Source organism: Eretmochelys imbricata, chromosome 10 (assembly GCF_965152235.1).
Source record: "Eretmochelys imbricata isolate rEreImb1 chromosome 10, rEreImb1.hap1, whole genome shotgun sequence".
In the NCBI taxonomy this organism is placed as follows: Eukaryota; Metazoa; Chordata; order Testudines; family Cheloniidae; genus Eretmochelys; species Eretmochelys imbricata.
The window spans coordinates 8,557,125-8,577,364 of record NC_135581.1 but is presented as its reverse complement, the minus strand read 5'-3'; the positions used below and the strand labels follow the sequence as shown (position 1 = coordinate 8,577,364).

General features: G+C 47.1%; 1 protein-coding gene across 1 annotated transcript in view; it reads left to right on the top strand.

The window, feature by feature from the left end:
- Positions 1 to 6,407: 6,407 nt before the first annotated feature.
- Positions 6,408 to 20,240, top strand: part of NATD1 (N-acetyltransferase domain containing 1) — a 36,007-nt gene continuing 22,174 nt past the window's right edge. The window contains exons 1-2 of the mRNA XM_077828724.1: positions 6,408 to 6,529; positions 6,948 to 7,141. Of these exons, the coding sequence (XP_077684850.1) occupies positions 6,471 to 6,529; positions 6,948 to 7,141 (253 nt within the window). The 5' untranslated portion in view covers positions 6,408 to 6,470. The remainder of the gene's footprint in view (positions 6,530 to 6,947; positions 7,142 to 20,240) is intronic.

The window sequence follows — 20,240 nt, the reverse complement described above, 5'->3', positions numbered from 1 at the left end:
ATCTCTACCAAGGGAAAGCCAATGGGAAGAGAGGTCTAAGGTGTCACAAAGGCTTCACTAAACCTTATGTTCAGAGGAGACTGCCACATCCTGGGAATTGGCAGCCATATAATGCTGAATGTCCTCAATAGCCAGGCCTATGAGAAGGGTATTCAGCACATGAATAATCAGCGTCATATCGCTTAGCGCTTACAGGGGATCTAATGGCTGGAAGCTGAAGGTAGCCAAGTTCAGACTAGAAATAAGGCACCATTTTTTAACAGTGAGGGTAATTAACCATTGGAACAACTTACCAAGCACTTTACATTTACAATGAGTTTACCATTGTCAGCTGACATTCTAAAATAGACTGTTTGGTTTTTAGGACCAACTTTGTCCTGATCCCCTGTCCCAATCCCCTGTCCCCTCACTCGGCTCTGAAACCCCAGAATGCACTATGGTTTTCACAATAGCTAAGTTAAGTCCAGTGGAGCACAGGGATGACCTGAAGTAGGTAGGAGTGTAATTTGCTGTCTGAAATGAAATCAGTTACTTTTTATGCTGTGGTCCTGTTTTGGCCTGAGTGGCTAGTTTGGGCCCCTGGGAGCAGAAATTGTGGTAGTCAGGTATTTCTTTGATGCAGTTTTATTCATTGACAATGAATGTACACACAAAGAAGCAAATAGCAGAAAACAGTTTCTTTTGCTCACAACAGCAAGAAAACTCTTTTCAGCCTGCATCCTGAACCAAAAACCTCCCCCCAGGTTTCTTTCAGGGTCAGACACTGCATTTTCAGCTGCTCCTTCTGGCTGGCTGTGTTGGTTTCTGGTCCACGGTGTTCCACCTTCACACACACACACAACTCACAGAGCTGTACCTAAAACAATACTCAACAAACATTCCTGGGTGTGTTCACATATTTCCTTTCTCCTAGATGGGGCTTATCCTTACAATTATGTTAACTGAAGAGTGTATTCAAGCTTATCAGTCTCAGTGAGGAACCCGTAACAAAGTTAGTGCAGGGGTTCTCAAACTGGGGGTCGGGACCCCGCAGGGGTTCGTGAGGTTATTACATGGGGGTCGCGAGCTATCAGCCTCCATCCCAAATCCAGCATTTATAATGGTGTTAAATATATAAAAAAGTGTTTTTAATTTATAAGGGGGGGTCACACTCAGAGCTTGCTATTTGAAAGGGGTCACCAGTACAAAAGTTTGAGAACCACTGAGTTAGTGTGACCACCTTTTCAAAAGGCAAAAGAGGGACACATGTAGGAACCCCACCCCCTCCATGACCCCGCCTCCTGTTCCTCCTCTTCCCCCTGAGGCCCCACTCCCTGCTCCTTTTCTTCCTTTCAAGGTCCCACCCTGTAGCCAGGCCAGAAGCCATAGCCAGGCCATGGTAAGAACCACCCAGGGAGCCTGGGCCACTGTGGGGAGCCTCAGACCCTCCACCTGCTCTGGACAGGGGGCCGGGATGTCTGAGAATAGCTCTTGGCCTGCGTGCCCGCCCCCCTGAGACACACCATCCAGGGCAGCTGTTACGACTGCCCCACTCTGGTTTCTGGCCTGGCCAGGAGGCGGGGCCTCAGGGGAGAGGAGGGACAGGGGGTGGGGCTTTATGGTGAAGGGGGGCTAAGGCCTACCTCAGCCCCCTGCTACCACCACCACCAGGAAGAAGCTGGCAACACCCCTGAGCCTCAGGCAGATGCAGAGCAAATGCTGTCCCGGAGTCATTCAGCCTAGGACTGGGACTTGAACTCTGCATTTCTGGACTGTCCTGCCTAATTTGGGATGGGTGGTAACCCTACACCCAGCTCATAACGGTACAGTTTAATACAGCTAAATTCAGGGGCATAACTGTTGGAACAAAGAATCGTGGTCAAAGTTATGGGATGGGGGTCTGCATTCTGGGAAATAGTGACTCTGGAAAAGGAGGCAGGCTGGAAATCATCTAAACATAGATTAATAGATTATAAAGACAGAGGGGACCATTGAAAACATCTAGTCTGCCTGCCTGTGTAACACAAGTCATGGGTTTTTCCTGAATTTCTGTTTGAACTAAAGGTTTCAGAGTAACAGCCGTGTTAGTCTGTATTCGCAGAAAGAAAAGGAGTACTTGTGGCACCTTAGAGACTAACGAATTTATTTGAGCATGAGCTTTCGTGAGCTACAGCTCACTTCATCAGATGCATACCGTGGAAACTAAAGTGTATCTTTTAGGAAAACATCCAATCCTGATTTTAAAATTTCCAGTGATGGAGACTGTATCACTGCCCTTGGTAAATTGTTCCAGTGATGAATTACTCTCACTGTTAAAAAATTGCATCTTATTTCTAGTCTGAATTTATCCAGCTTCAACTTCCAGTCATTGGATCTTGTTACACCTTTGTTTGCTAGATTGAAAAGCTCTCTGTTACCGAATTTCTGAGTTCTCAACATACTGTTGAGGCCAAGAGGGCTCACGCAATCTTTGGATGTATAAACAGGGGCATTCTGAATAGGAGCAGGGAGGTGATATGGCCTCTGTATTTGGCATTAGTGAGATCAGCACTGGAATACTATGTCCAATTCTGGTGTCCACACTTGTAAAAGGATTTTGAAAAATGGGAGATGGTTCAGAGTGCAACTACAAGCATGTTTAAAGGACGGGAAAACGTGATTTATAGTGAGACATTTAAGGAGCCGGATCTATTCAGCTTATCAAAAAGAAAGTTAAGAGGTGATTTGATGGCAGTCTACAAGTACCTACAGAGGGAGACAATATCTGGTACTAGAGGGGTCTTTAATCTAGCAGAGAAGAAATAACAAGATCCAGTGGTTGGAAGCTGAAGCTAAAAATATTCAGATTGGAAATAAAACACATATTAATAGTGAGGGTGATTAACCCTGGGAACAACTTCCCAAGGAAGACGGTGGATTCTGCATATTTAAAATCTTTAAATCAGGACTAGATATCTGCTCTTGTTCAACTACAAGTTATCAGGCTTAACACATGAACTACTAGATGCAGTTCTTTGGCCTGGGTCTGCAAGAGATCAGCTAGTTGATCATAATAATTTCTTCTGCTTTAAAAACATATGAGTCTATGAATCAGTAATAGAGTCTGAACTCGAGACTGGCAGCCACTCCACCTTCCCCTGTGATCCCAAATCTGAACAGGACGGGGCTTGATTGCGATTTGAATGGAAAAAAACCTCCTAAGTACGGCTGCTACTCTGAAACACTGCAGGAAGTGGTGCCGGTGACATAGTAGGTGCCACTTTTCCCTCTGCATCAATATTGAACCAGTAATTCTGCTCCTGGAGGTGCTGCTTTTCCAGTTAAAAGTAAATTCTGTGAGGTCTTGACCATTCGTGGTCTTAAGGAGCCTCTGGGGCTTTTTGCAAGTGCAGAGGTGTTAACCTTCATATCTTGGCAAATTCCATCACCAGTAATTATATTTAGTCTTTTTGAATTTCCCTTTCAGTTTAAATCAAATTAAGTGTTGTTCTTCGTTTCCTCTCCCAAACCACTGTGCAGCGTTACTCTGCATTGTTAATCATGTGCTGGTTTCCACACCAGCGGTGGTTTCCCTGAAAGGGCTGAATGAAACAATCCCTCTGTATTTCTCATCTAAGTCCCACATTGCTGTGTAGCTTAGTTAAATTGTTGTTCCTAAAGTGCTGTGTGATCCTCAGATGAGAAAGGTGCTGCAGAAGTATCAATACAATATTTTATCATCAAAATTCGATATGGTAACATGTCATTGCTAGGTAGAGTATAAGAACATACAAAACATCCTCGAGTGTAATAAAGAGAAATATCCAGCAAGAATTTCATGGCCTGAATCCTGATGACACAGAATAACAGGCAGGCATTCTGGGATTGATGCTGGGGATCTTTGAAGTCAATGGCAGAACTCCCATTGTCTTCCCAGGATGAGATCCCATTTTGAGCACTTTTAAGTTCTCTACGGCCTGTGACTCCTTCTGTCTGTCTGAGCTGATTGTCATAGGCTGCAGCTATTGCTTTGCTGAATAAGTGTATCTGGAAGGTCAGAGGTAGCTCTAATTGCTGGCCTGAGGCAGAGGCAACCAGGCAGAGATACAGACAAAATTCCCAACAGAGCTCAAATGTTCTTGTCATTTTCCATATGGGGATGGATTTTTAACATTCCTAAAAGGCCACCACACATTTCTAAAGTTTTATTACATGCTGTGGATCACTGTGTAGATTTGCAGGCTCTGGGATGGAGAGATCAGTGTGTGATTAGGTGGTGGATCATCCAGCTAAACACTCCATGATCTCAGACAGTGACATGCAACAGTCTTGCCTCTCAGTGACTGGAAACCTGATAGAAGATATCAACTACCAAAAGCATTTGGGAATTCTCCCTAGTTCAGCTGGCAGAGATGCTGCTTTGGCATTTGAGTACCTGTTCTGAAATCCTAGCAAGGGTATAATCCTCATGCAACATGAAGATAAATCCATAGCATCTAATATTGCAACATATTTTCAGGGGGCTGCTGAAAGAACCCAGGTGTGTGGAACTTGCTTTTGTCCACATTAAATCAAATTCTCCCTTTCATTTAATTCACATGATTCTTGGTAAATCTTTCACAGGACCATCTGAAGCTACACAGATGACAGCACTGTCTATTAGTTATAGCAGTCAGCTACTAGTCAGGACTATTAAGCTTAGCTCTATTAAGGTACATATAAAGCATCCATTACTGTAGTGTCTGAACTCCTCATAATCTTTATTGCGTATACCTTCACAACACCTCTAAGGGAGGAAAGAGACACAGGGACTAAGTATCATACCTAAGGTGACACAAAAGGTCTGTGTCAGAGAAAGTAATTGAACACAGGTCTACCGAGCCTGAAGTTAACATGCAAACCACTGGACCATCCTGCCTCACTTATGTGGGGTGTGACCTTGGACAAAAACTTGACAAAGTTAATTAATTCAAGTTTGTTAATCTCCTTGAGATCTTTGGTTTAAAGGCACTATAGACGGTCAAAGTATTACTAATTATTAAATATTATTATTCCCAGTTCCCTACCATTTGATACAGAATAACAATAATGTAGTCTTCTCCAATAATTTTTTAAACTGTATTTTATTAAGTTCGTCCAAAGCAGTTTCACTCAAATGTATCACACTCGCTGGTAGAGATTAAAAATGGGAATGCCCATACATACAGGATCAGATCTGTGGACATCTGGTCCAGTATTCAGTCTGATAGTGGCCAGCACTAAATGTGGGATAATCTGCCCCCCACATTAGGTCTCATCTTGATTTTTAGCAGCTAAAGCTTGGACTAAGACCTGAAGTCTGAGGATTACTCTGGGTATTCTTGATATCCATATAAAAGTCAAGTTCCTGTTTGAATCTTGCTAAATTCTTGGCTTGCACAATTTCCTTGGCAATGAGTTCCACAGTCTAACTATGCATTGTGTGAAAACTATCAGAAAAATGTGTACTGGGAACTTGTATTAGTTCTCTACCTAGGTACTTACATAGCCCCCATCTGAGCATCTTAGATTAGATTTATGCAGCATCAAATGAAGTCTAATCTAGTGTCCAATGGAGACCAGGGCATAGAGGAGGAACATCTGGTTGAGATTCTCTCATGACTGGGATACTGTAATGAGGTCTGCACTGACAAATCCCTGCACCAACAGGGTGCTGCATGGACACAGAGGTTTCCAACATAGAGTTCACTGCAGGATCATGGCCTAAATAAAGGACCTGGATTGTCTGGTCTGCTAAATTCACTTTTCACTGTGAACACAGCACAAAGTGGAGTGAAAGCAGCTGGAGAGAACCAGTGAAGAATTCCCCTCCTGCAGGGGACCTCACTGCTGGCAAAAAGCTGGGGAAGATGGTTCCGTTGCCTCTTGTGACAGCCTCCCCAGCATAGTAGGGAAGGGAAGGGTGGCAGCGGCTCTTGTTCCAGGGCTAGGGGGCCAGCTCTTGTTCCAGGGCCAGGGAGCAGCAACTGGCTGTAAGTGAGTGGAAAATCGGGCCCTTTATCCTTCAGATAGAGCATGATTTGAAACCACAGTACAAATCACTGACTGTACAGGTTAATTATTTTTTAATCTTTGTATCCTGTAAGGTGGCCAAGACAAAGAACATGTTTTCTTTTAATATTTGTGAGCCTGTTCAACTCTCTAGACAAATTGCACAGGAACTTTGTCCTTGCAACATGTAACTTTGTTTCTCGCTCTGGTTTTGCAAAATAGCGTCACTTACCTTGTAAATTAAAGTGAGCCCTGTGGCATCACTCATCGTGATTTCCCGACCCCCAGAGGAAAATGAGTTCTTCGGAAACAGGTGTATTCCCTCAACTGCTTTCAAACGTGTGTTAAACCAGAAAAAGGCACTTTCATTCCCTAATAAGAATGTCCACACGGGGCTTTACCCGGATGTAACTAGAGAGGTGTAACTGTAGTGACATAGCTGTGCCGGAACATTTCCCCGTGTAGGTGAGCCCACAGAAAGAATGGAAATGATTTCGAATTTCCTTTGGGTGACACAGAGCAGGGAAGCCTGTGACGCCAGGTGAGTTCAGCTGCCCCCTGAGGACAATCAGCAGGCTCTGTAATAATTTCGGAGGAGGAAATGAATCACTTGGGAGAAATGAATCATAAAACTACCCCCTTGCTTAAGACAGCATGATTCTTTTCCCTTCAGCAGAGAAGTTCACTTCTCTATATATGGGGGGGCGGAGAAGGTGCGGGAATGGGGGGTGGGTTTCAAGGTGCAGTGTTCCTTTAAGAGTCGAATGGAATGTATCAAAACAAAAAGGCTGCTCGGGCATTGGCTGGGAGGTCAGCACGTGAGTTCACAGCTGATTTCCTGGCTTTTTTTTTTTTTTTTTTTTTTTTTGGTGTGTGTGTTGCCGTGTGTCAGTTTCAGCAGGCGCTCACCATGTCTCTCCCCGCCGGTCCTCGTCCTGTCCCTTCCCCCTGCTGACCAGGGAGAGAAGGAGTGAGTCCAGCCCCAGAAGAACGAACGACATCTCTCTGTCCCCGTTAAAAAAAAAAAACAACCACCATCACCACCCACCCAGCAGCATGGCACATGCCGCTCAGCTCAATATCCTGGAGCAGAACTGCCCCATCCAGGTGGAGCACGATCGCAAGAGGAGACAATTCACAGTGCGGCTGAATGGTAAGGTTCCGGCTGACCCTGGGATCTCACTTTTCTTTCTTCCCTTTCTCTCGCTGTCCTCCACCCTCACCCCCCACCCCACCGGTTTTCTATCTTTTGTTTGCAAGTAAAGCAAAGAGGCTGGTAACGAGAAGAGTGCCCTCTAGCTAAATCAGGGACTGGCTTTCCTCTCACAGCTAGGGAATTCTCTCTCCTTCCTTTTCCTAAATTATTTTACAGCAACATCGAGGGTGGTTATGCAACAGATTAGTTTTGGTGTCAACAAAGAGCCACTGAATAGCAAAGAGCGATAGAGGAGGTAAAGGAACATGCCTCAATCTATTCCCTGCAAGCTCTTCTCTCAGTAACCTTCCATTCCTCTAGCCTGTCTTTGTTACTTTCTGGTAAACTGCTGCTGTATCTGTTCCCCCCCAGGTTGGTAGAGGAACACCTGTCCCTTAAGATCTATTTATAAACATTTTTAGCTGTGCACAGCTGGTTACCTTGTCTGGCCTGAACAAGAGCTCTCTGAATCTCCAAAGCTTGTCTCTTTCCCCCACAGAAGTTGGTCCAATAAAAGATATTCTCTCACCACTTTGTCTCTATTTATAAACAGGCCACTAAGGTTGATACTACCCACTTCTTCCCTTTTCTGTTAACTGCCTTGATTGCCAAGCCCTCCCTATATACTGACTAATCACAGTTTAAAAAAAAATGTAAACTCCCCTCACTGACATATATAACTAGCCCTGGATCATGTGCTCAAAACTAACAGGAGCAGATAGCAGGTTGTTGGTTAAATTCCTTTTGTTTTTTAGACTGGTGATGGGAAGGCACAGAGTGGAAATAACTGACTTTCTGTAAATTACTTTGAGATGTGAAAGATTATCCACAGCTTTTTGTTTTCAGGACAGGGGAGATAATTTTGATAGGTGCTTACAAAACAACATTTTAAAGCCGGATGGGAACTTCTTGGAGTGTGACTTCTCTGGCTTTGGTGTGCTCTCAGTGAATTGCACGTAATGAAAGTGGTAAGAAGCCAGGTTGCAGATTTAAAAAAAGAAGTAATTTCTACCTTGGAGTGTAGAGTTGTAGGGGGAGGAAGAAAACTGTTAGGCCTTAATTCTGTAAACACTTATGCATATACTTAACTTGGCTGCTGTGAGCAGTTTCATTGATTGAGTGGGACTACTTGTGGTATCAAGTTAAGCACATGTGTAAGTATTTGCAGGATTAGGACCTCAGAGGCTACAAGCTGGCCTATAACATTCAGATAATAGAAATTAAAGCTTGATGTAGCTAAATAAATTTGAAGTCCTCTCCAAGACCCCAATCCTAAAAGTGTAGAGAGCTCTTGGCACGAGGCCAGGGGAGGGGCTGTATCTGATCTGTTTTAGGCCCAATCTGTGACCACTTAGCACAGGAGAAATCCTACTGAAATCAGTAGAACTACTTATGGGCATGTTTGCAAGATCAGAGCCTGTTATAGTTAGTAATGCCACAACAATCTGGTTCTAATGTGGACCCTAGTAGCTATCCCTCTTGCTGCATTTGATTAGCTGTAAGAATGAGAAATAGGCACCCAACAATATCTCCTGTTGTCAGGCAAAGATTTTCTCAGCCTGTTTTAATGGTTAGTTCCAAATGTACAAAGATCCCAAAGGCTGTTTTGTTTTTTGTTTTGTTTAGTTGAGCAAAATAGCCTGTCTTCTGGCTCTACAGAAATTGCAGGGTAGATTGCTTAAAAATGTCAATGGATAGTTCAGAAATTATATGTGCAGTAGGAGGCATTCTCAATAAAATAACAAGAATAGTCCTACATTTTATTCTAGTTTGTCTGTCTGTTTGTTTGTTTTTTAAACCACTAATTACAAGTGCAGTCTTCAGGCTCAGCAATGGGTGAGCAGGACCGGACACTAAAGGTTGCAAGCTGAGTATGGGGAGATAGAGAAACTGATTAAGCCAAGCGGTCTCTTGGAATTGCAAGAGATCAAAATAAATCCATTGTGATGGGTTCCCACTTGAAACCTGTATGCAGAGTCATAAATTGGTGCCATTGTTTAAAACTTGTTTGCACATGCAAAAAGTGAGGGGAAGGCTATGGGCAGCAGATTATTAGGGATTTAATTTCTCATCAGAGTACTCCAGATTAAAATCTCTGGCAGTCAGGTTGTTGGCAAGTGATCCTCAGCAGCTGGAAAGGGGGCTGGTGGAGAATACACTTCAAACAAACAGAAAACCACCTATTCAAAAATGTAATGTGGATAAGCTAATTTCAGCCTGACACAAAATGAGTCACTTCAGTAAGGGACTGATTTAACTCCTGTGAGGTCAATGAGAATCATTTCAGTGGGAGATGGATTGGGCCCCAATGGTCAGATTTTCAAGAGGTGGGTGTGCTGGCTGTCAGTGCCTCAGTGGTTGCTGCTGAGTATGGGGCATGTGAGAACCTGGCTTGGATTCTTTTGAAAACTTGGTCCTCCATGATTCCAAATGCAACATCTCAGCAATGGTATGGTGAGCTACTCCTATTACTGTTAAGTACTTCTATGCCACCATTCATCTGCACAGTTTAAAACACTGCATAGAAATTTAGTAGTATTGTATCCATTCTGTAGATGGGGAAATGGAAGTACAGAGAAATTAGGTGACTCATATAATGAATCAGTGGCTGAGCTGGGAATAAAACCACAAACTTGTCCTAACCATTCAAATATGCTCCATGTTTATTGCTCCAATGTCAATCAATCTATTTTTATTTTCACATCATTATTAGCCATTGGTTTATAAAATCAAAACCTAGAATGCAGTCACAAGATAAATGTCTCTTATTAGGAGAATGTGGCTTGATGCTTGTTTCCAATAAATCCCTAGCAGTGAGAGACCTTCCATCTGTCCCATTTCTGCTGTGCTTAATCTCAGTGGCACTTCGATGCCCTTGTTTGAATTCTCCCTAACACAGTAAAACCTGCAAACATAGGTGGAGTTCCTGTGAGTTCGAAGGGGTACCCAGATCACAATGCTCTTGTCGTATGCAACATGAGGCAGGCGTACCAACAATTCCCTGATCCCCTCACATACCATCTATGGACTTCAGGAGCCATTGCTAGTTCAAAAACACCTAATGGTACTGCTGTGCCTGAAACACAGAAGTAACTGTATATAGGTTAAGAATGTGTCAGTATCTAAAGCTGTTCATGGTTCATCATTGTTTCCATCTGCTCCCTGTGCCTAAGCTGATGATGAAATTCTCTTCTCTCACGTGAGGCATATTAATCATCTTACGGGGAACTCTTAGCTTCACCCCATTTCTCCCCAAAAAATTCTTTGCCATATATGGCTTATAAAATTCTGAATAAAAGCAGCTGTTTCATTTTAATGCATTCCCATTCCTTCTTTGCCTCCCAAATGCTGAAGGGACCTAAAAGTGAATTTGGCTGTAAACAGACTTCACTGAGTTTCATTGAGCTAACTGGATTTTTAATCAGCTAAGGTTGTGTTAGAAACACAGGCGAAGAAAACTGTTCACAGTATGACGTTCTTTTTAAGCTGACCGAGCTCCTGTAACATACCACAGCTGTCCTCTCCAACTACTTAATCTTGAGGTAAATTCTCAACAGGAAACTGTTTTTAAAAAAAAAAAAAAAAGTGAGCCCCTCTGTTTTCTAAGTAAGTCCCTTTCAGTGGCAGTTGCATTGTCTCTGCTTAACACTGTATGCCGTGGTCTGTTTGTTCCTGTAGTAACATGCCAGTTGCTTAGTGTCATTGCTAAGAAATCTGGTCTTGCTTTTGGTAGGGTGCTCCCTGGATCAGACAGATGCAGTAGCTTCTTAGAGCAACTTGTTCCTCTTAATTCTGCCTTTCTCTTCTGCAGTAACTTCCTCTAACAGCTTTAATGATCCTCTTTGAACTCCCCAGCCATCAAAGTTTAGGAATAGTGTCCTCTCTGAGCTGAGAGCTGGGGAATGATCTAGTGAGGAGAAAATAAAACCATTCCCTGGGAGTGGCTTCTACCTATTTTTAAGGAACTGTGCCAGTTTACCAAAGTAGGAGTCAGATTCACGGACAAAGTCTGGGAGTGTTACTCTGGATTTACACCAGTGTAACGGAGATAAAAATTTGGCCCAAAGGCAGCAGCTCACGTCAGCCCTACCCTTCATTACATTGGGTGCACAGAATGCTCTGTTGTGGACTGGAACATGCAGAAGCAAATGGGAGGCAAGCAGCAGAGAACACCTGCCTTCAGTCTCATCTATCTAGTATCTGGACATCTCCCACATCTTTAACGTATCCCCTAGCACCCCTGGGAGGGAAGGAAGTATTAGTGTTCTCATTGCACAGACAGGGAACTTACACAGTGAGGCTAAATGACTTGCCTGAGATCACGCAAGAAGCCTGTAGCAGAGCAGGGAAATGACCCCTGGTCTTCTGAGTCCCAGGCTAGCACCCTACCCATTGGACCATCCTTCGTTCGTGGCCTCGTGCTCCTCATGAAAGTCTCAAGCAGTAGTAGCGACTAACATCTTAAAGCCTGAGAGCTGTTTGAAAGTGGAGAGGGTGAGGAGCTGGTGAGACAGTGCTCTTTTGTTACACACAAAATCCATTTTGGCCGGCCGGCCATCTGTCAGCTCTGAGTAAATCCCAATTTCACGGACTGCCCAGAAACAGTGAAGTTAGCCCAGTATCGTGATTTCTTTTTCCTACAGCGTGAAGGCAGAAGTGGGAATGTCCACTTCCCCTTCCCTGCTGTTGAGAAAATCACAGCCCTGGGGTAATATGGCCGCTGGTGGCAGGGGAAGGGGACTCTAACCACTTGGCACCAGCTGCTTCCTGTCTGGCTAGCCAGTAGGGAGAGGGGGCCGGCACTGACAAGGTGAGGCAATTCGGAGCCCCAGCCTGGCCCACCCCACAGCACCCGCTTGGCGCATGAGCGGGTGTGTGAAGGGGGCCCTCCCCGGGTGAGTGGATCAGGGTGTGTATGTGAAAGGGACCCTCCCCAGCAGGGTGTGGGGGGTTGGATCCTGGTCTCGCCCGGATCCTTGTGCTCCAAGTGGCAGATGCTAATCTCAGCTCCTGCGATGTCTCCCCTAGGCCTGCTGGAGGCTGCTGCAGGGTGGTCTGGGGCTCCTAAATTCTGTGTGTTGTCGGTGCTGCCCCCCATCCCAGGCTGGCCAGACAGGAAGCAGCACCAGCAGCCTGGGCTAGAGCTGGGCCATCGGACAGTGCCGTGTGTAAGACACCATCTACCCATCATACCACATACGCTCTACCCCCTGGGCTGGGACTGGCCTGCCACCTATCCACCCCTCTCTGGGACAGAACCAACCCACTACCCCCCATTAGCAGCTGGGGCCTCAGCCAGGAGGAGGAAGCTGGGACGCCGGCTTCCATCTATCCACTGTTGGAAAAGTCACAGCAGTTTGTGGGGAGGGGGGACTTGGTGGCTGTGCATCTCCCGTGAAATGCCAACACTTACCCATGGGGCTGCCCTGATGACTTTATTTTAATAACCCATGATTTACACAAGGCCTTATCTTTAAGGGAAGGTGGAGCTGGATGGGCTTGTGATCTTAAGACCCAGAACAGATGCCATGTGTTCTCCTCTTTGTGAGGAAAGGTTAGCTGCTAAGTGACCACATAATGTTTGACTCAATGAAACTCTTGTATAATAATAATAAAAAAAAAAAGAGAGAGAGAGTCACGTGCTGAATGCACTTACAGCCTGATTTTAAGAGGGGCCGAGCACCCACGATGCAGTGAGGGCTGCAGCCGTTGAGCACCTCTGCACTCAGCTCACTAGTGTGCTTAGCCTGTATTAGATCTACTGAAAACACAGAGCATTTCCTGACGGGCTGGGCTCGATTTGTTTCGTTTTGTAAGACTAGGAACTAAATTCAGAGGAGGTGTGTAAAGGAGCATAATGGTGCAACCCCCGCAGTGTAGACAAAGCCTTAGATTCCAGTTCACTTGGTCAGACTCCCTTAGACCTACTCATACATCCGTGATTCACATGCCAAGGAGCCAGAAAAAGCCGGGGGTGGAAGGGCTGCTATGCACCTCATTACATCGTCCTCTTAGTTGCTTCACTCCTCTCTTCTGACCCCTCAGCTGCTTAGTTGCACTGACTCAGACTCCCTTATGTTCAGAGGGCCAAATTCAGGAGGTAATGTGCAAAGGAAAGGAGTGTCTGCAAGTTGCACACGATCATGTTTACTGCCTCGGGACCAGCCAGGGTGGGGGCGCCATTGAGTCGAGCGCTATACAAGCAGAGTAATGCCATCCCTGCCCCCGGAGAGTTTAGGGCTTGTCTACACTACCTGCTGGATCGGCGGGCAGCGATCGATCCAGTGGGGGAGTCGAATTATCGTGTCTAATACTCCCCTTACTCCAGGGAGAGAGACTGCAGGCAGTGGTGAGGTGGAGCCGGTTCGCGCCGGTTCGCTAGAACCGGTTGTTAAATTTAGAAGCCCTTTTAGAACCGGTTGTTCACCTCCGCTCCACCTCTGCCTCCTCCCCTGAACGCGCCGCCCCGCTCTGCTTCTCAGCCCCCCACCCTGGGCTTCCTAGGGAGGCGGAGCTGAGGTGAGCTCGGGCGGGGAGGGGGGGCGGCACGAGGAGGACCGCCCGTGCCGCAGCAGGTAACCCGGGGGGGGAGGAGGGGGGCATAGGGGAACCGCTCCACACCCCAGCTCACCTCCGCCACCCTCAGTCTGAGCGGGAAGCCACGGCCTGCTTCTCAGTCCTCCCCGGCTTCCCGCCGAACAGCTGATTCATGGGAAGCCGGGCGGGGGGGTGTGCGGAGAAGCAGAGCGGGGCGTGTTCAGGGGAGGAGGTGGAGCAGAGGTGAGGTGAGCTGGGACCAGCACCCAGGGAGTCGGCGCCTAAGGCGCCACTTTTGATGTGATCAGTGGGGGAGCGGCCGCTCCCCCCCAGCTACACTCCCCCGCCCCTAGGAGCCAGAGGGACCTGCCGGATGCTTCCTGGGAGCTGCCCTAGGTAAGCACCGCCGGGATTCCCCACCTCGTCCCCCGGCAGGTGCCTCTGGCTCTTAGGGGTGGGGTGGGCACCCACTACGGTGGCCCACGAGACCCTCCTGCCCGGTTCTGGGGGCAGTCAGGGGACAGGGGTGGATGGGGCAGGGGTCCTGGGGGCGGGGCGTCAAGGAACGCAGGGGGGTTGGATGGGGCAGGAGTCCCAGGGGGCGGGGGAGGGCAACGACCTCCTCATGGGGTGAGGAGGGAACCCGTTGTTAAGATTTTGGCAGCACATCACTGACTGCAGGCTTCTTCCTTGCTGCCACCTACACTATTGCTGGCCTCCAGGCTTTATAGAATCCCTTGCCTATTCCCTCACAGGTGAGCTTCTTTCTGATCAAAGCTCTCCACACTGCCTAAATCTTCCTTGTTTGCTGCATACTTGTGATTGGGCCTGCCTGGCCTAATTCCGCTCTCTCAGGGCTGATGTGGGGCGTACACCCCATCACATATAGCTGTCCTGGCAAAGTACCCATCGTGTAAGCATGGCCTTCGAGTCCCCTCTGAACTCCCCCGTGCATCTGCCACCATTTCAGGAGATGAAAATAAATGCTTGAATTGCCTTGGTAGCAAGCTTAGGCACCTTGTTCTGACTTCACCCATCCCGGGTGATCATTACTTTTCCGTACTGTGGAGAGGGAGAGATTCCTGCTTTGGCATATCTGTGTAAGAGAGGATCAAAGTGGACCTTGCACAGATAGGGAAGTCAAGGATTCAACATCTCAGCTGGCCAAGGGGGAAACTTAACTGTGAGCTGGGATGGCACCAAATAGAATCATACTTCATTTTTCAGTCACATTTGTTTGCAGCACACTCAACCCAAGAGTTTGTAACTGATCCCCAGTCTCCTACAGTGCTAGCAGAGCCCATTCAGAGGCAGGAGAGGTATGTGAAAATGACATTGTGGTGACTCAGCAGAGTTAATTAATTTAACGAAAGATTCAGGTTCCATTTTATTTCTTGGTGAAAGTTCAAGAGTTCTGATTCTAAGTTCTGATTCTATCTTATCTGAGTCATTCACCCCTGTTGCACGGTGTAATTCTCTTAAACCAGTGCCCTGAAAGGAAAAGAGCTTTTGAAATCCTGGTGGGTGTCTTTACCTGTGAAATCATGATGGCTCTTTGTTTTCTGTGTTCTGAACCTGTCCGTTTCTTATCGCTCTACCCACATGCAGCATTCAGCAGCTGTTCCGTGTTTAGGTGCAAACTGCTGCAGATGGTACAAACACACTGTGTTATCTCCGAGGGATCTTACTTGTGTTCTCTCTTGTGTGGGTATTCTCCATATACAATGGAGGTTATTCTGAATGGAAGGGTTGCTGTTTGTGTCTGGAGGGGAAAACCTCTCATTCAGAGAAATATATGCATGTAGTTCTTCTCATGCAGTGAAATTCTTTCTGGGGGTACCTGACAAACCAATAAACTCCCAGGGTACTTGCACAAGACAGCAATGCAAGAGGAAACTGTCCTGATGCAAAGACTAGATCTGCTAAATACGCTTTCTGCATACCGAAAGAACAGAGTTGATAAAAGAGTAGAACCTTTTGATCTGATAGCTAGTCAGTGAATGGCAGTTTGTCACGTACCTGCTCATCAGATTTCTGAGATACATGTTCTCCCTCTCTTCTGCCCCGCCTCTTGTCCCTTCTGTAACGGTTTAGCTCATGGAAGAAGTTGATCTCTCAACTCACTAAGTGCCTGACCACAGCTTGTGGGGATGGCTGAGAAGATAACGTTGCTAGAATCTGGGTTTTGTGATGGGAGGCCAAAGCCCTTGACTGTCTTGTTTGGAAAGTGTTGGTTTACCTGGCTGTAACTGAATATTGCTGATGACTGATTGCAAAGGTGAGGTGCTGCTCAGCTTGCCTGACTCAAGTTCAGGATTCATTAGCTCTGGAGATTGCTTCTCCCCCGTTGGACTCCGCCCTCCCTCTGCACTGCAGCAAGGCCCGGAGCATGACGGAGTGGAGAAGGTGGCCCAGTCTCTTAGCTTTCCTCCATCCTGCAGGGACTGCTTTGACAGGGTGACTTCTTTTGGGACAAGGAGATGGTACTCCTGCATCTGTTCTGCAAGGCTCAATTGTAGGCTTTAGATCTGCTCCTAAGCACGATCCCTGCTCCAGGATGTCACCAACTCCTCTCCGAGGAGCTATGAAGCTATTCAGAGCTCACTTATGTGATGCAGCCTGAATCTCAGTCGCACATTTTGACCTAGCCTGCACTAGGTGTTTCCCTCATTAGTTACTAGGTGTTAGCTAACGTGGTGAGAACACACCTCTTTTCCTAGAGATTGTGCCCCTGTGCTCTTAGTTTGTCTTGAAATGAGACATGATGAAGGATCCCCATAGTGGGGGAATTGCCTCCTCACCCCATCAGCTAGCCGTTTGTTTGTGCCCTGATGCAAGAGGGTTTATATCCCTGACATGGTCATCCTGCCTAACGTACCTGCCGATGTTGCACCTCTTCCTGTCCACTCTGCTTGGTTAATTTCCAATTTATCATCTCTGCCGTAGGCTAGTTTCTGGAACCATCCCAAACTGGCTGGAATGTGTGCTTGGGGAAACTTGCCTGATAAGTTTCACTGGAGAGTTTAAAGATCTTGGTCTTAGACAAAAAATTCCTGCCAGTGCCAGGAATGCACTGATTCAACATTAATGTTAACGCAGCATTAGCACCAGTGGGAATCCTTTGTAAATTGCCCCTGATAGACTGTGCCTCTGTCAAGCAATAGCAACAGGGAGGGACCAGACGCTGAGGCTGTCTTACATGTAAAACGTAGAGATACTTCATTACCCATGGCAAACTCAGTCAACCAGCATGTCTGCATCCTAAAAAGCCCACTAGGGCTACTCCCTTTTCTGCCACAACTTCCAAAGCTGATCTCCGGGCAGTTAATTGAATGGCTACACCCCTCATTCCCAAAATCAATGGGTTTCAATCCATTCAGTTTCTCATAGGAAAAGCTTTACAACATGGCAATGAAAAGCCATTAGTCTCTTACTCAGCCATGGTCATTGCTGCAGGGGAATCCTGGACTGTGAATTGCAGGAGTCTGACTGGAGGTGAGAGGGCTCTGGGAAGCTTTTGGCCATATAACTTCATCTTTTTGGGATGTGGCTGTTTGGGCTGGATGGGGAGGGAAATTTGGAGCCCTGGGAGATGGAAAACAAGAAAGAATCAAGAAAGAGAATCCAGACTCTGGCTAGAAATGTCTGTGCTTTGCCCCATTAGCTCGGAAAGGGCCCTGGATGGGAGTAGCACATGCTGGTGGTTGTCTTTATAGACTGTTTGTATCTTCCATACTGTCCCAAAGGGGTGAGTTAGGTAGTGGGCGCCCAGTGACCCTGTAAGCTAATGCAAAAGCTATTAAGGCAGTTGTTCTCAAGTTGTTCTTGCAGCCCATCTTGCTATGAATTGATGCATCTTTCCTGTGCCCCTCAACTGCCCTGCCCTGTACAGTCACCCTTCCCTCTCCTCATTGCACACACAACAGAGCGAGGGAGGCGGAATGTTTCTCTCTTCTGTTCGCAAGTGTTTAGATCTCTTCCTCCTTTTGCTGCTCCCACCTGCTCAGGACAGAGGCTGGGGATGCCCATTTTTGGGCCCCATCAGGCTGGGGCCGCACATGCTGTCCTGGCTCAGCTAAGTGCCATGGGAGCAGAGGAGAAGGCTGGGGCAGCAGGAGGCTGCAGACCTGAATATATGAGCCACTCCCAAGGCTTGCTGGGTTAGGAGCCACCACTGGGTGAGGGAGAGAAGAGGCGAGCAGCTTTGCAGGACACATTTGGTGGGGGTGGCATGGATCAGACCTGTTTTTACCATTCATTTGCTAGTCCTTTTTGTAACAAGCCGAATTCAAAAGTCTGACTCGCTGGATTTTGACTCTAAATTCTCAAGCACCATTTTTCTTCCTTTGCCAATCTGTAGATTTCAGTTATCATCGCTGAAAATATTTGATGGTCAATTTGTGTACGTACGGTGAAATCGACCTTTACCGATGGTCTGACCTTTACCGGACCTTTACCTTCCCAAACCTACCTAGGGGGTTAAGGGGATGTTCCTGGTAACCTTTAAATCTAACATTTCATCTCTGGTCTTCCTCCTAAATTAGCTCCTCTCCCAGGTCCGGTTCTCTGCAGGAACGCGCACTGTAGGGATATTATTATAGACATTGTAGGATATATAGCACTGTGGTAGCTACTTGATAGTGCGTGTACAGTGGCAGCCTTTCATTCCTGATTGAGTTCAACAGGCCTGTTGTGCCAAAGTATCTCAAGACCCCGGGCTGTGGGGCGGGCTCGGAGGCGTCCTGTGCATTCCAGCTGGACTCCCCTCCTGGGTTTGCAGACAGCCAAGTTCCCCTGCAGTAAAGCTAGGTTTCAGAGTAAGCTGTAACAGCTGGAGCTGCCTTCCTGGGCTAGAGGAGGGGATGGATGCTGGAACCGGGCAATGCCTCTGTCTCCCTGATTGGTTTGTGAATTCCCTGTTACAGCAAAATTGTAACTTCCCTGGCTGTCATTCTATGTTCTTTGCAGTCTCAGGGGATCTTGCCTTTTTCTGATTTCTCTCCCCCACCCCCACCCACCCACTTTGACATCAGGAGGCTCTTCATGGGGTGTTGTGGCGTTAGTGAAGTTCCTATTCATTTTTTTCAGTCATGCAGCTTATAAAACACACCTCAGCGGTAAGGACAACTTTCTGGCTAATCCTGTGTAGGAGGACAGAAGCCCTTAAGTAGAGTCTCTGGGCTGGATGAAGAGGAGATTCTCACGGTGATAAATCATTATTAGAGTGATGTTTCTGAGCAGAATATGGAGGAGCTGTCAGAAACTCCACTGGGAGTAGAGAGGCCTGCTGGTTAGGGCACTAGCCTGGGACTCGGAATTCCCTGCTCCACCAAAGGCTTCCTGTGTGAATCTTGGGACAGTCACGTCGTCTCCCTGTGCCTCAGTTTCCTTATCAGTACAATGGGGATAATAGCTCTGATCTGCTTCACAGGGGTGTTGTGAGGCTAAATACACTGAAGACTGTGAGGTGCTCAGGTACTATAGTGACTGGGGGTTGGCAGATAGATTCCAAGAGGTGGGTTACAAAGACCTTCACGGTGTCCCTGACAGGCTGATTCCCTCAGAATGTGGATAACATGACCTGCACCTTCTCACACCTGCCCAAAGCTACTGATCTTGTTACACACCTTCCTTGTGGCCGTGCACTGTGTGAGTTACACCAGGTCAGCCTCTGTCAGGCACCGTGGGCCAAACTCGGAAGTGATGTGTGTTTGTCTAAGACACAGGTTCTCAACCTGCCAGTTGTGACTTGATGGGGCAGGGAGGGTTCATGACTTCTTTGCCCTTCCCATATTCCTGCATGGCAGGAAGTGGGGAGTGTCCCAGTACAGAAGAGGTTGGGAACACTGTCAGGGAATCTCTGCTCGTGTGACATGCAAGCTGAAGGGGTGGAGGAAGGTGGTGTTCATATCATCTTAGACTCTCTCCTGAATTTGGCCCAGAAAGGGACTGTGAATCCAGAGTGTTTGAATAAATGCAAAGTAACAAAGGTGCAGAGTTATTGGTCTCCTGCTGTCTGCGTGTCTCTTTCCCCATCCCCCCCACCTCCTCCCGTCCCCCTCGCCATGTGCTTCCTCATTAGTCAGCATTCCTGATTTGATCTCTTCTGGGTTTTAGCACCTGAATGTACAAAAGTGTTAAGCAAAATCCTGGGATTGAAGGGAAAGCCCATGTGAGACAATAACTGGCCTTCCAGGGCCCGCGATCCCTGGTGTTCCCTGGACCACAGCAGCCTTTTGCTCCATCCCCCACCATGGCGCTGCCTGTCCTATTGTTTTCCCTGCTTGGAGGCTTCCTAGCATTGATACTGCCGAGATCAGCCCTCATTGTTCAGAGGGTGAGAGCAGGAGACATTGCCCTGCTGGCTGAAGGGCTGGCAGAGCTTAGTCCAGGTTAGCCCACTCGTGCCAGTCACATGCTGATGGCGTCTTGTTCGTGGACATGTCTCTCAGGATGGTTGGCAAGGGGTGTCTAATGCTTTCTAGTGTCTGGAACCCACTTCTCACTAGGGAACCGCAAA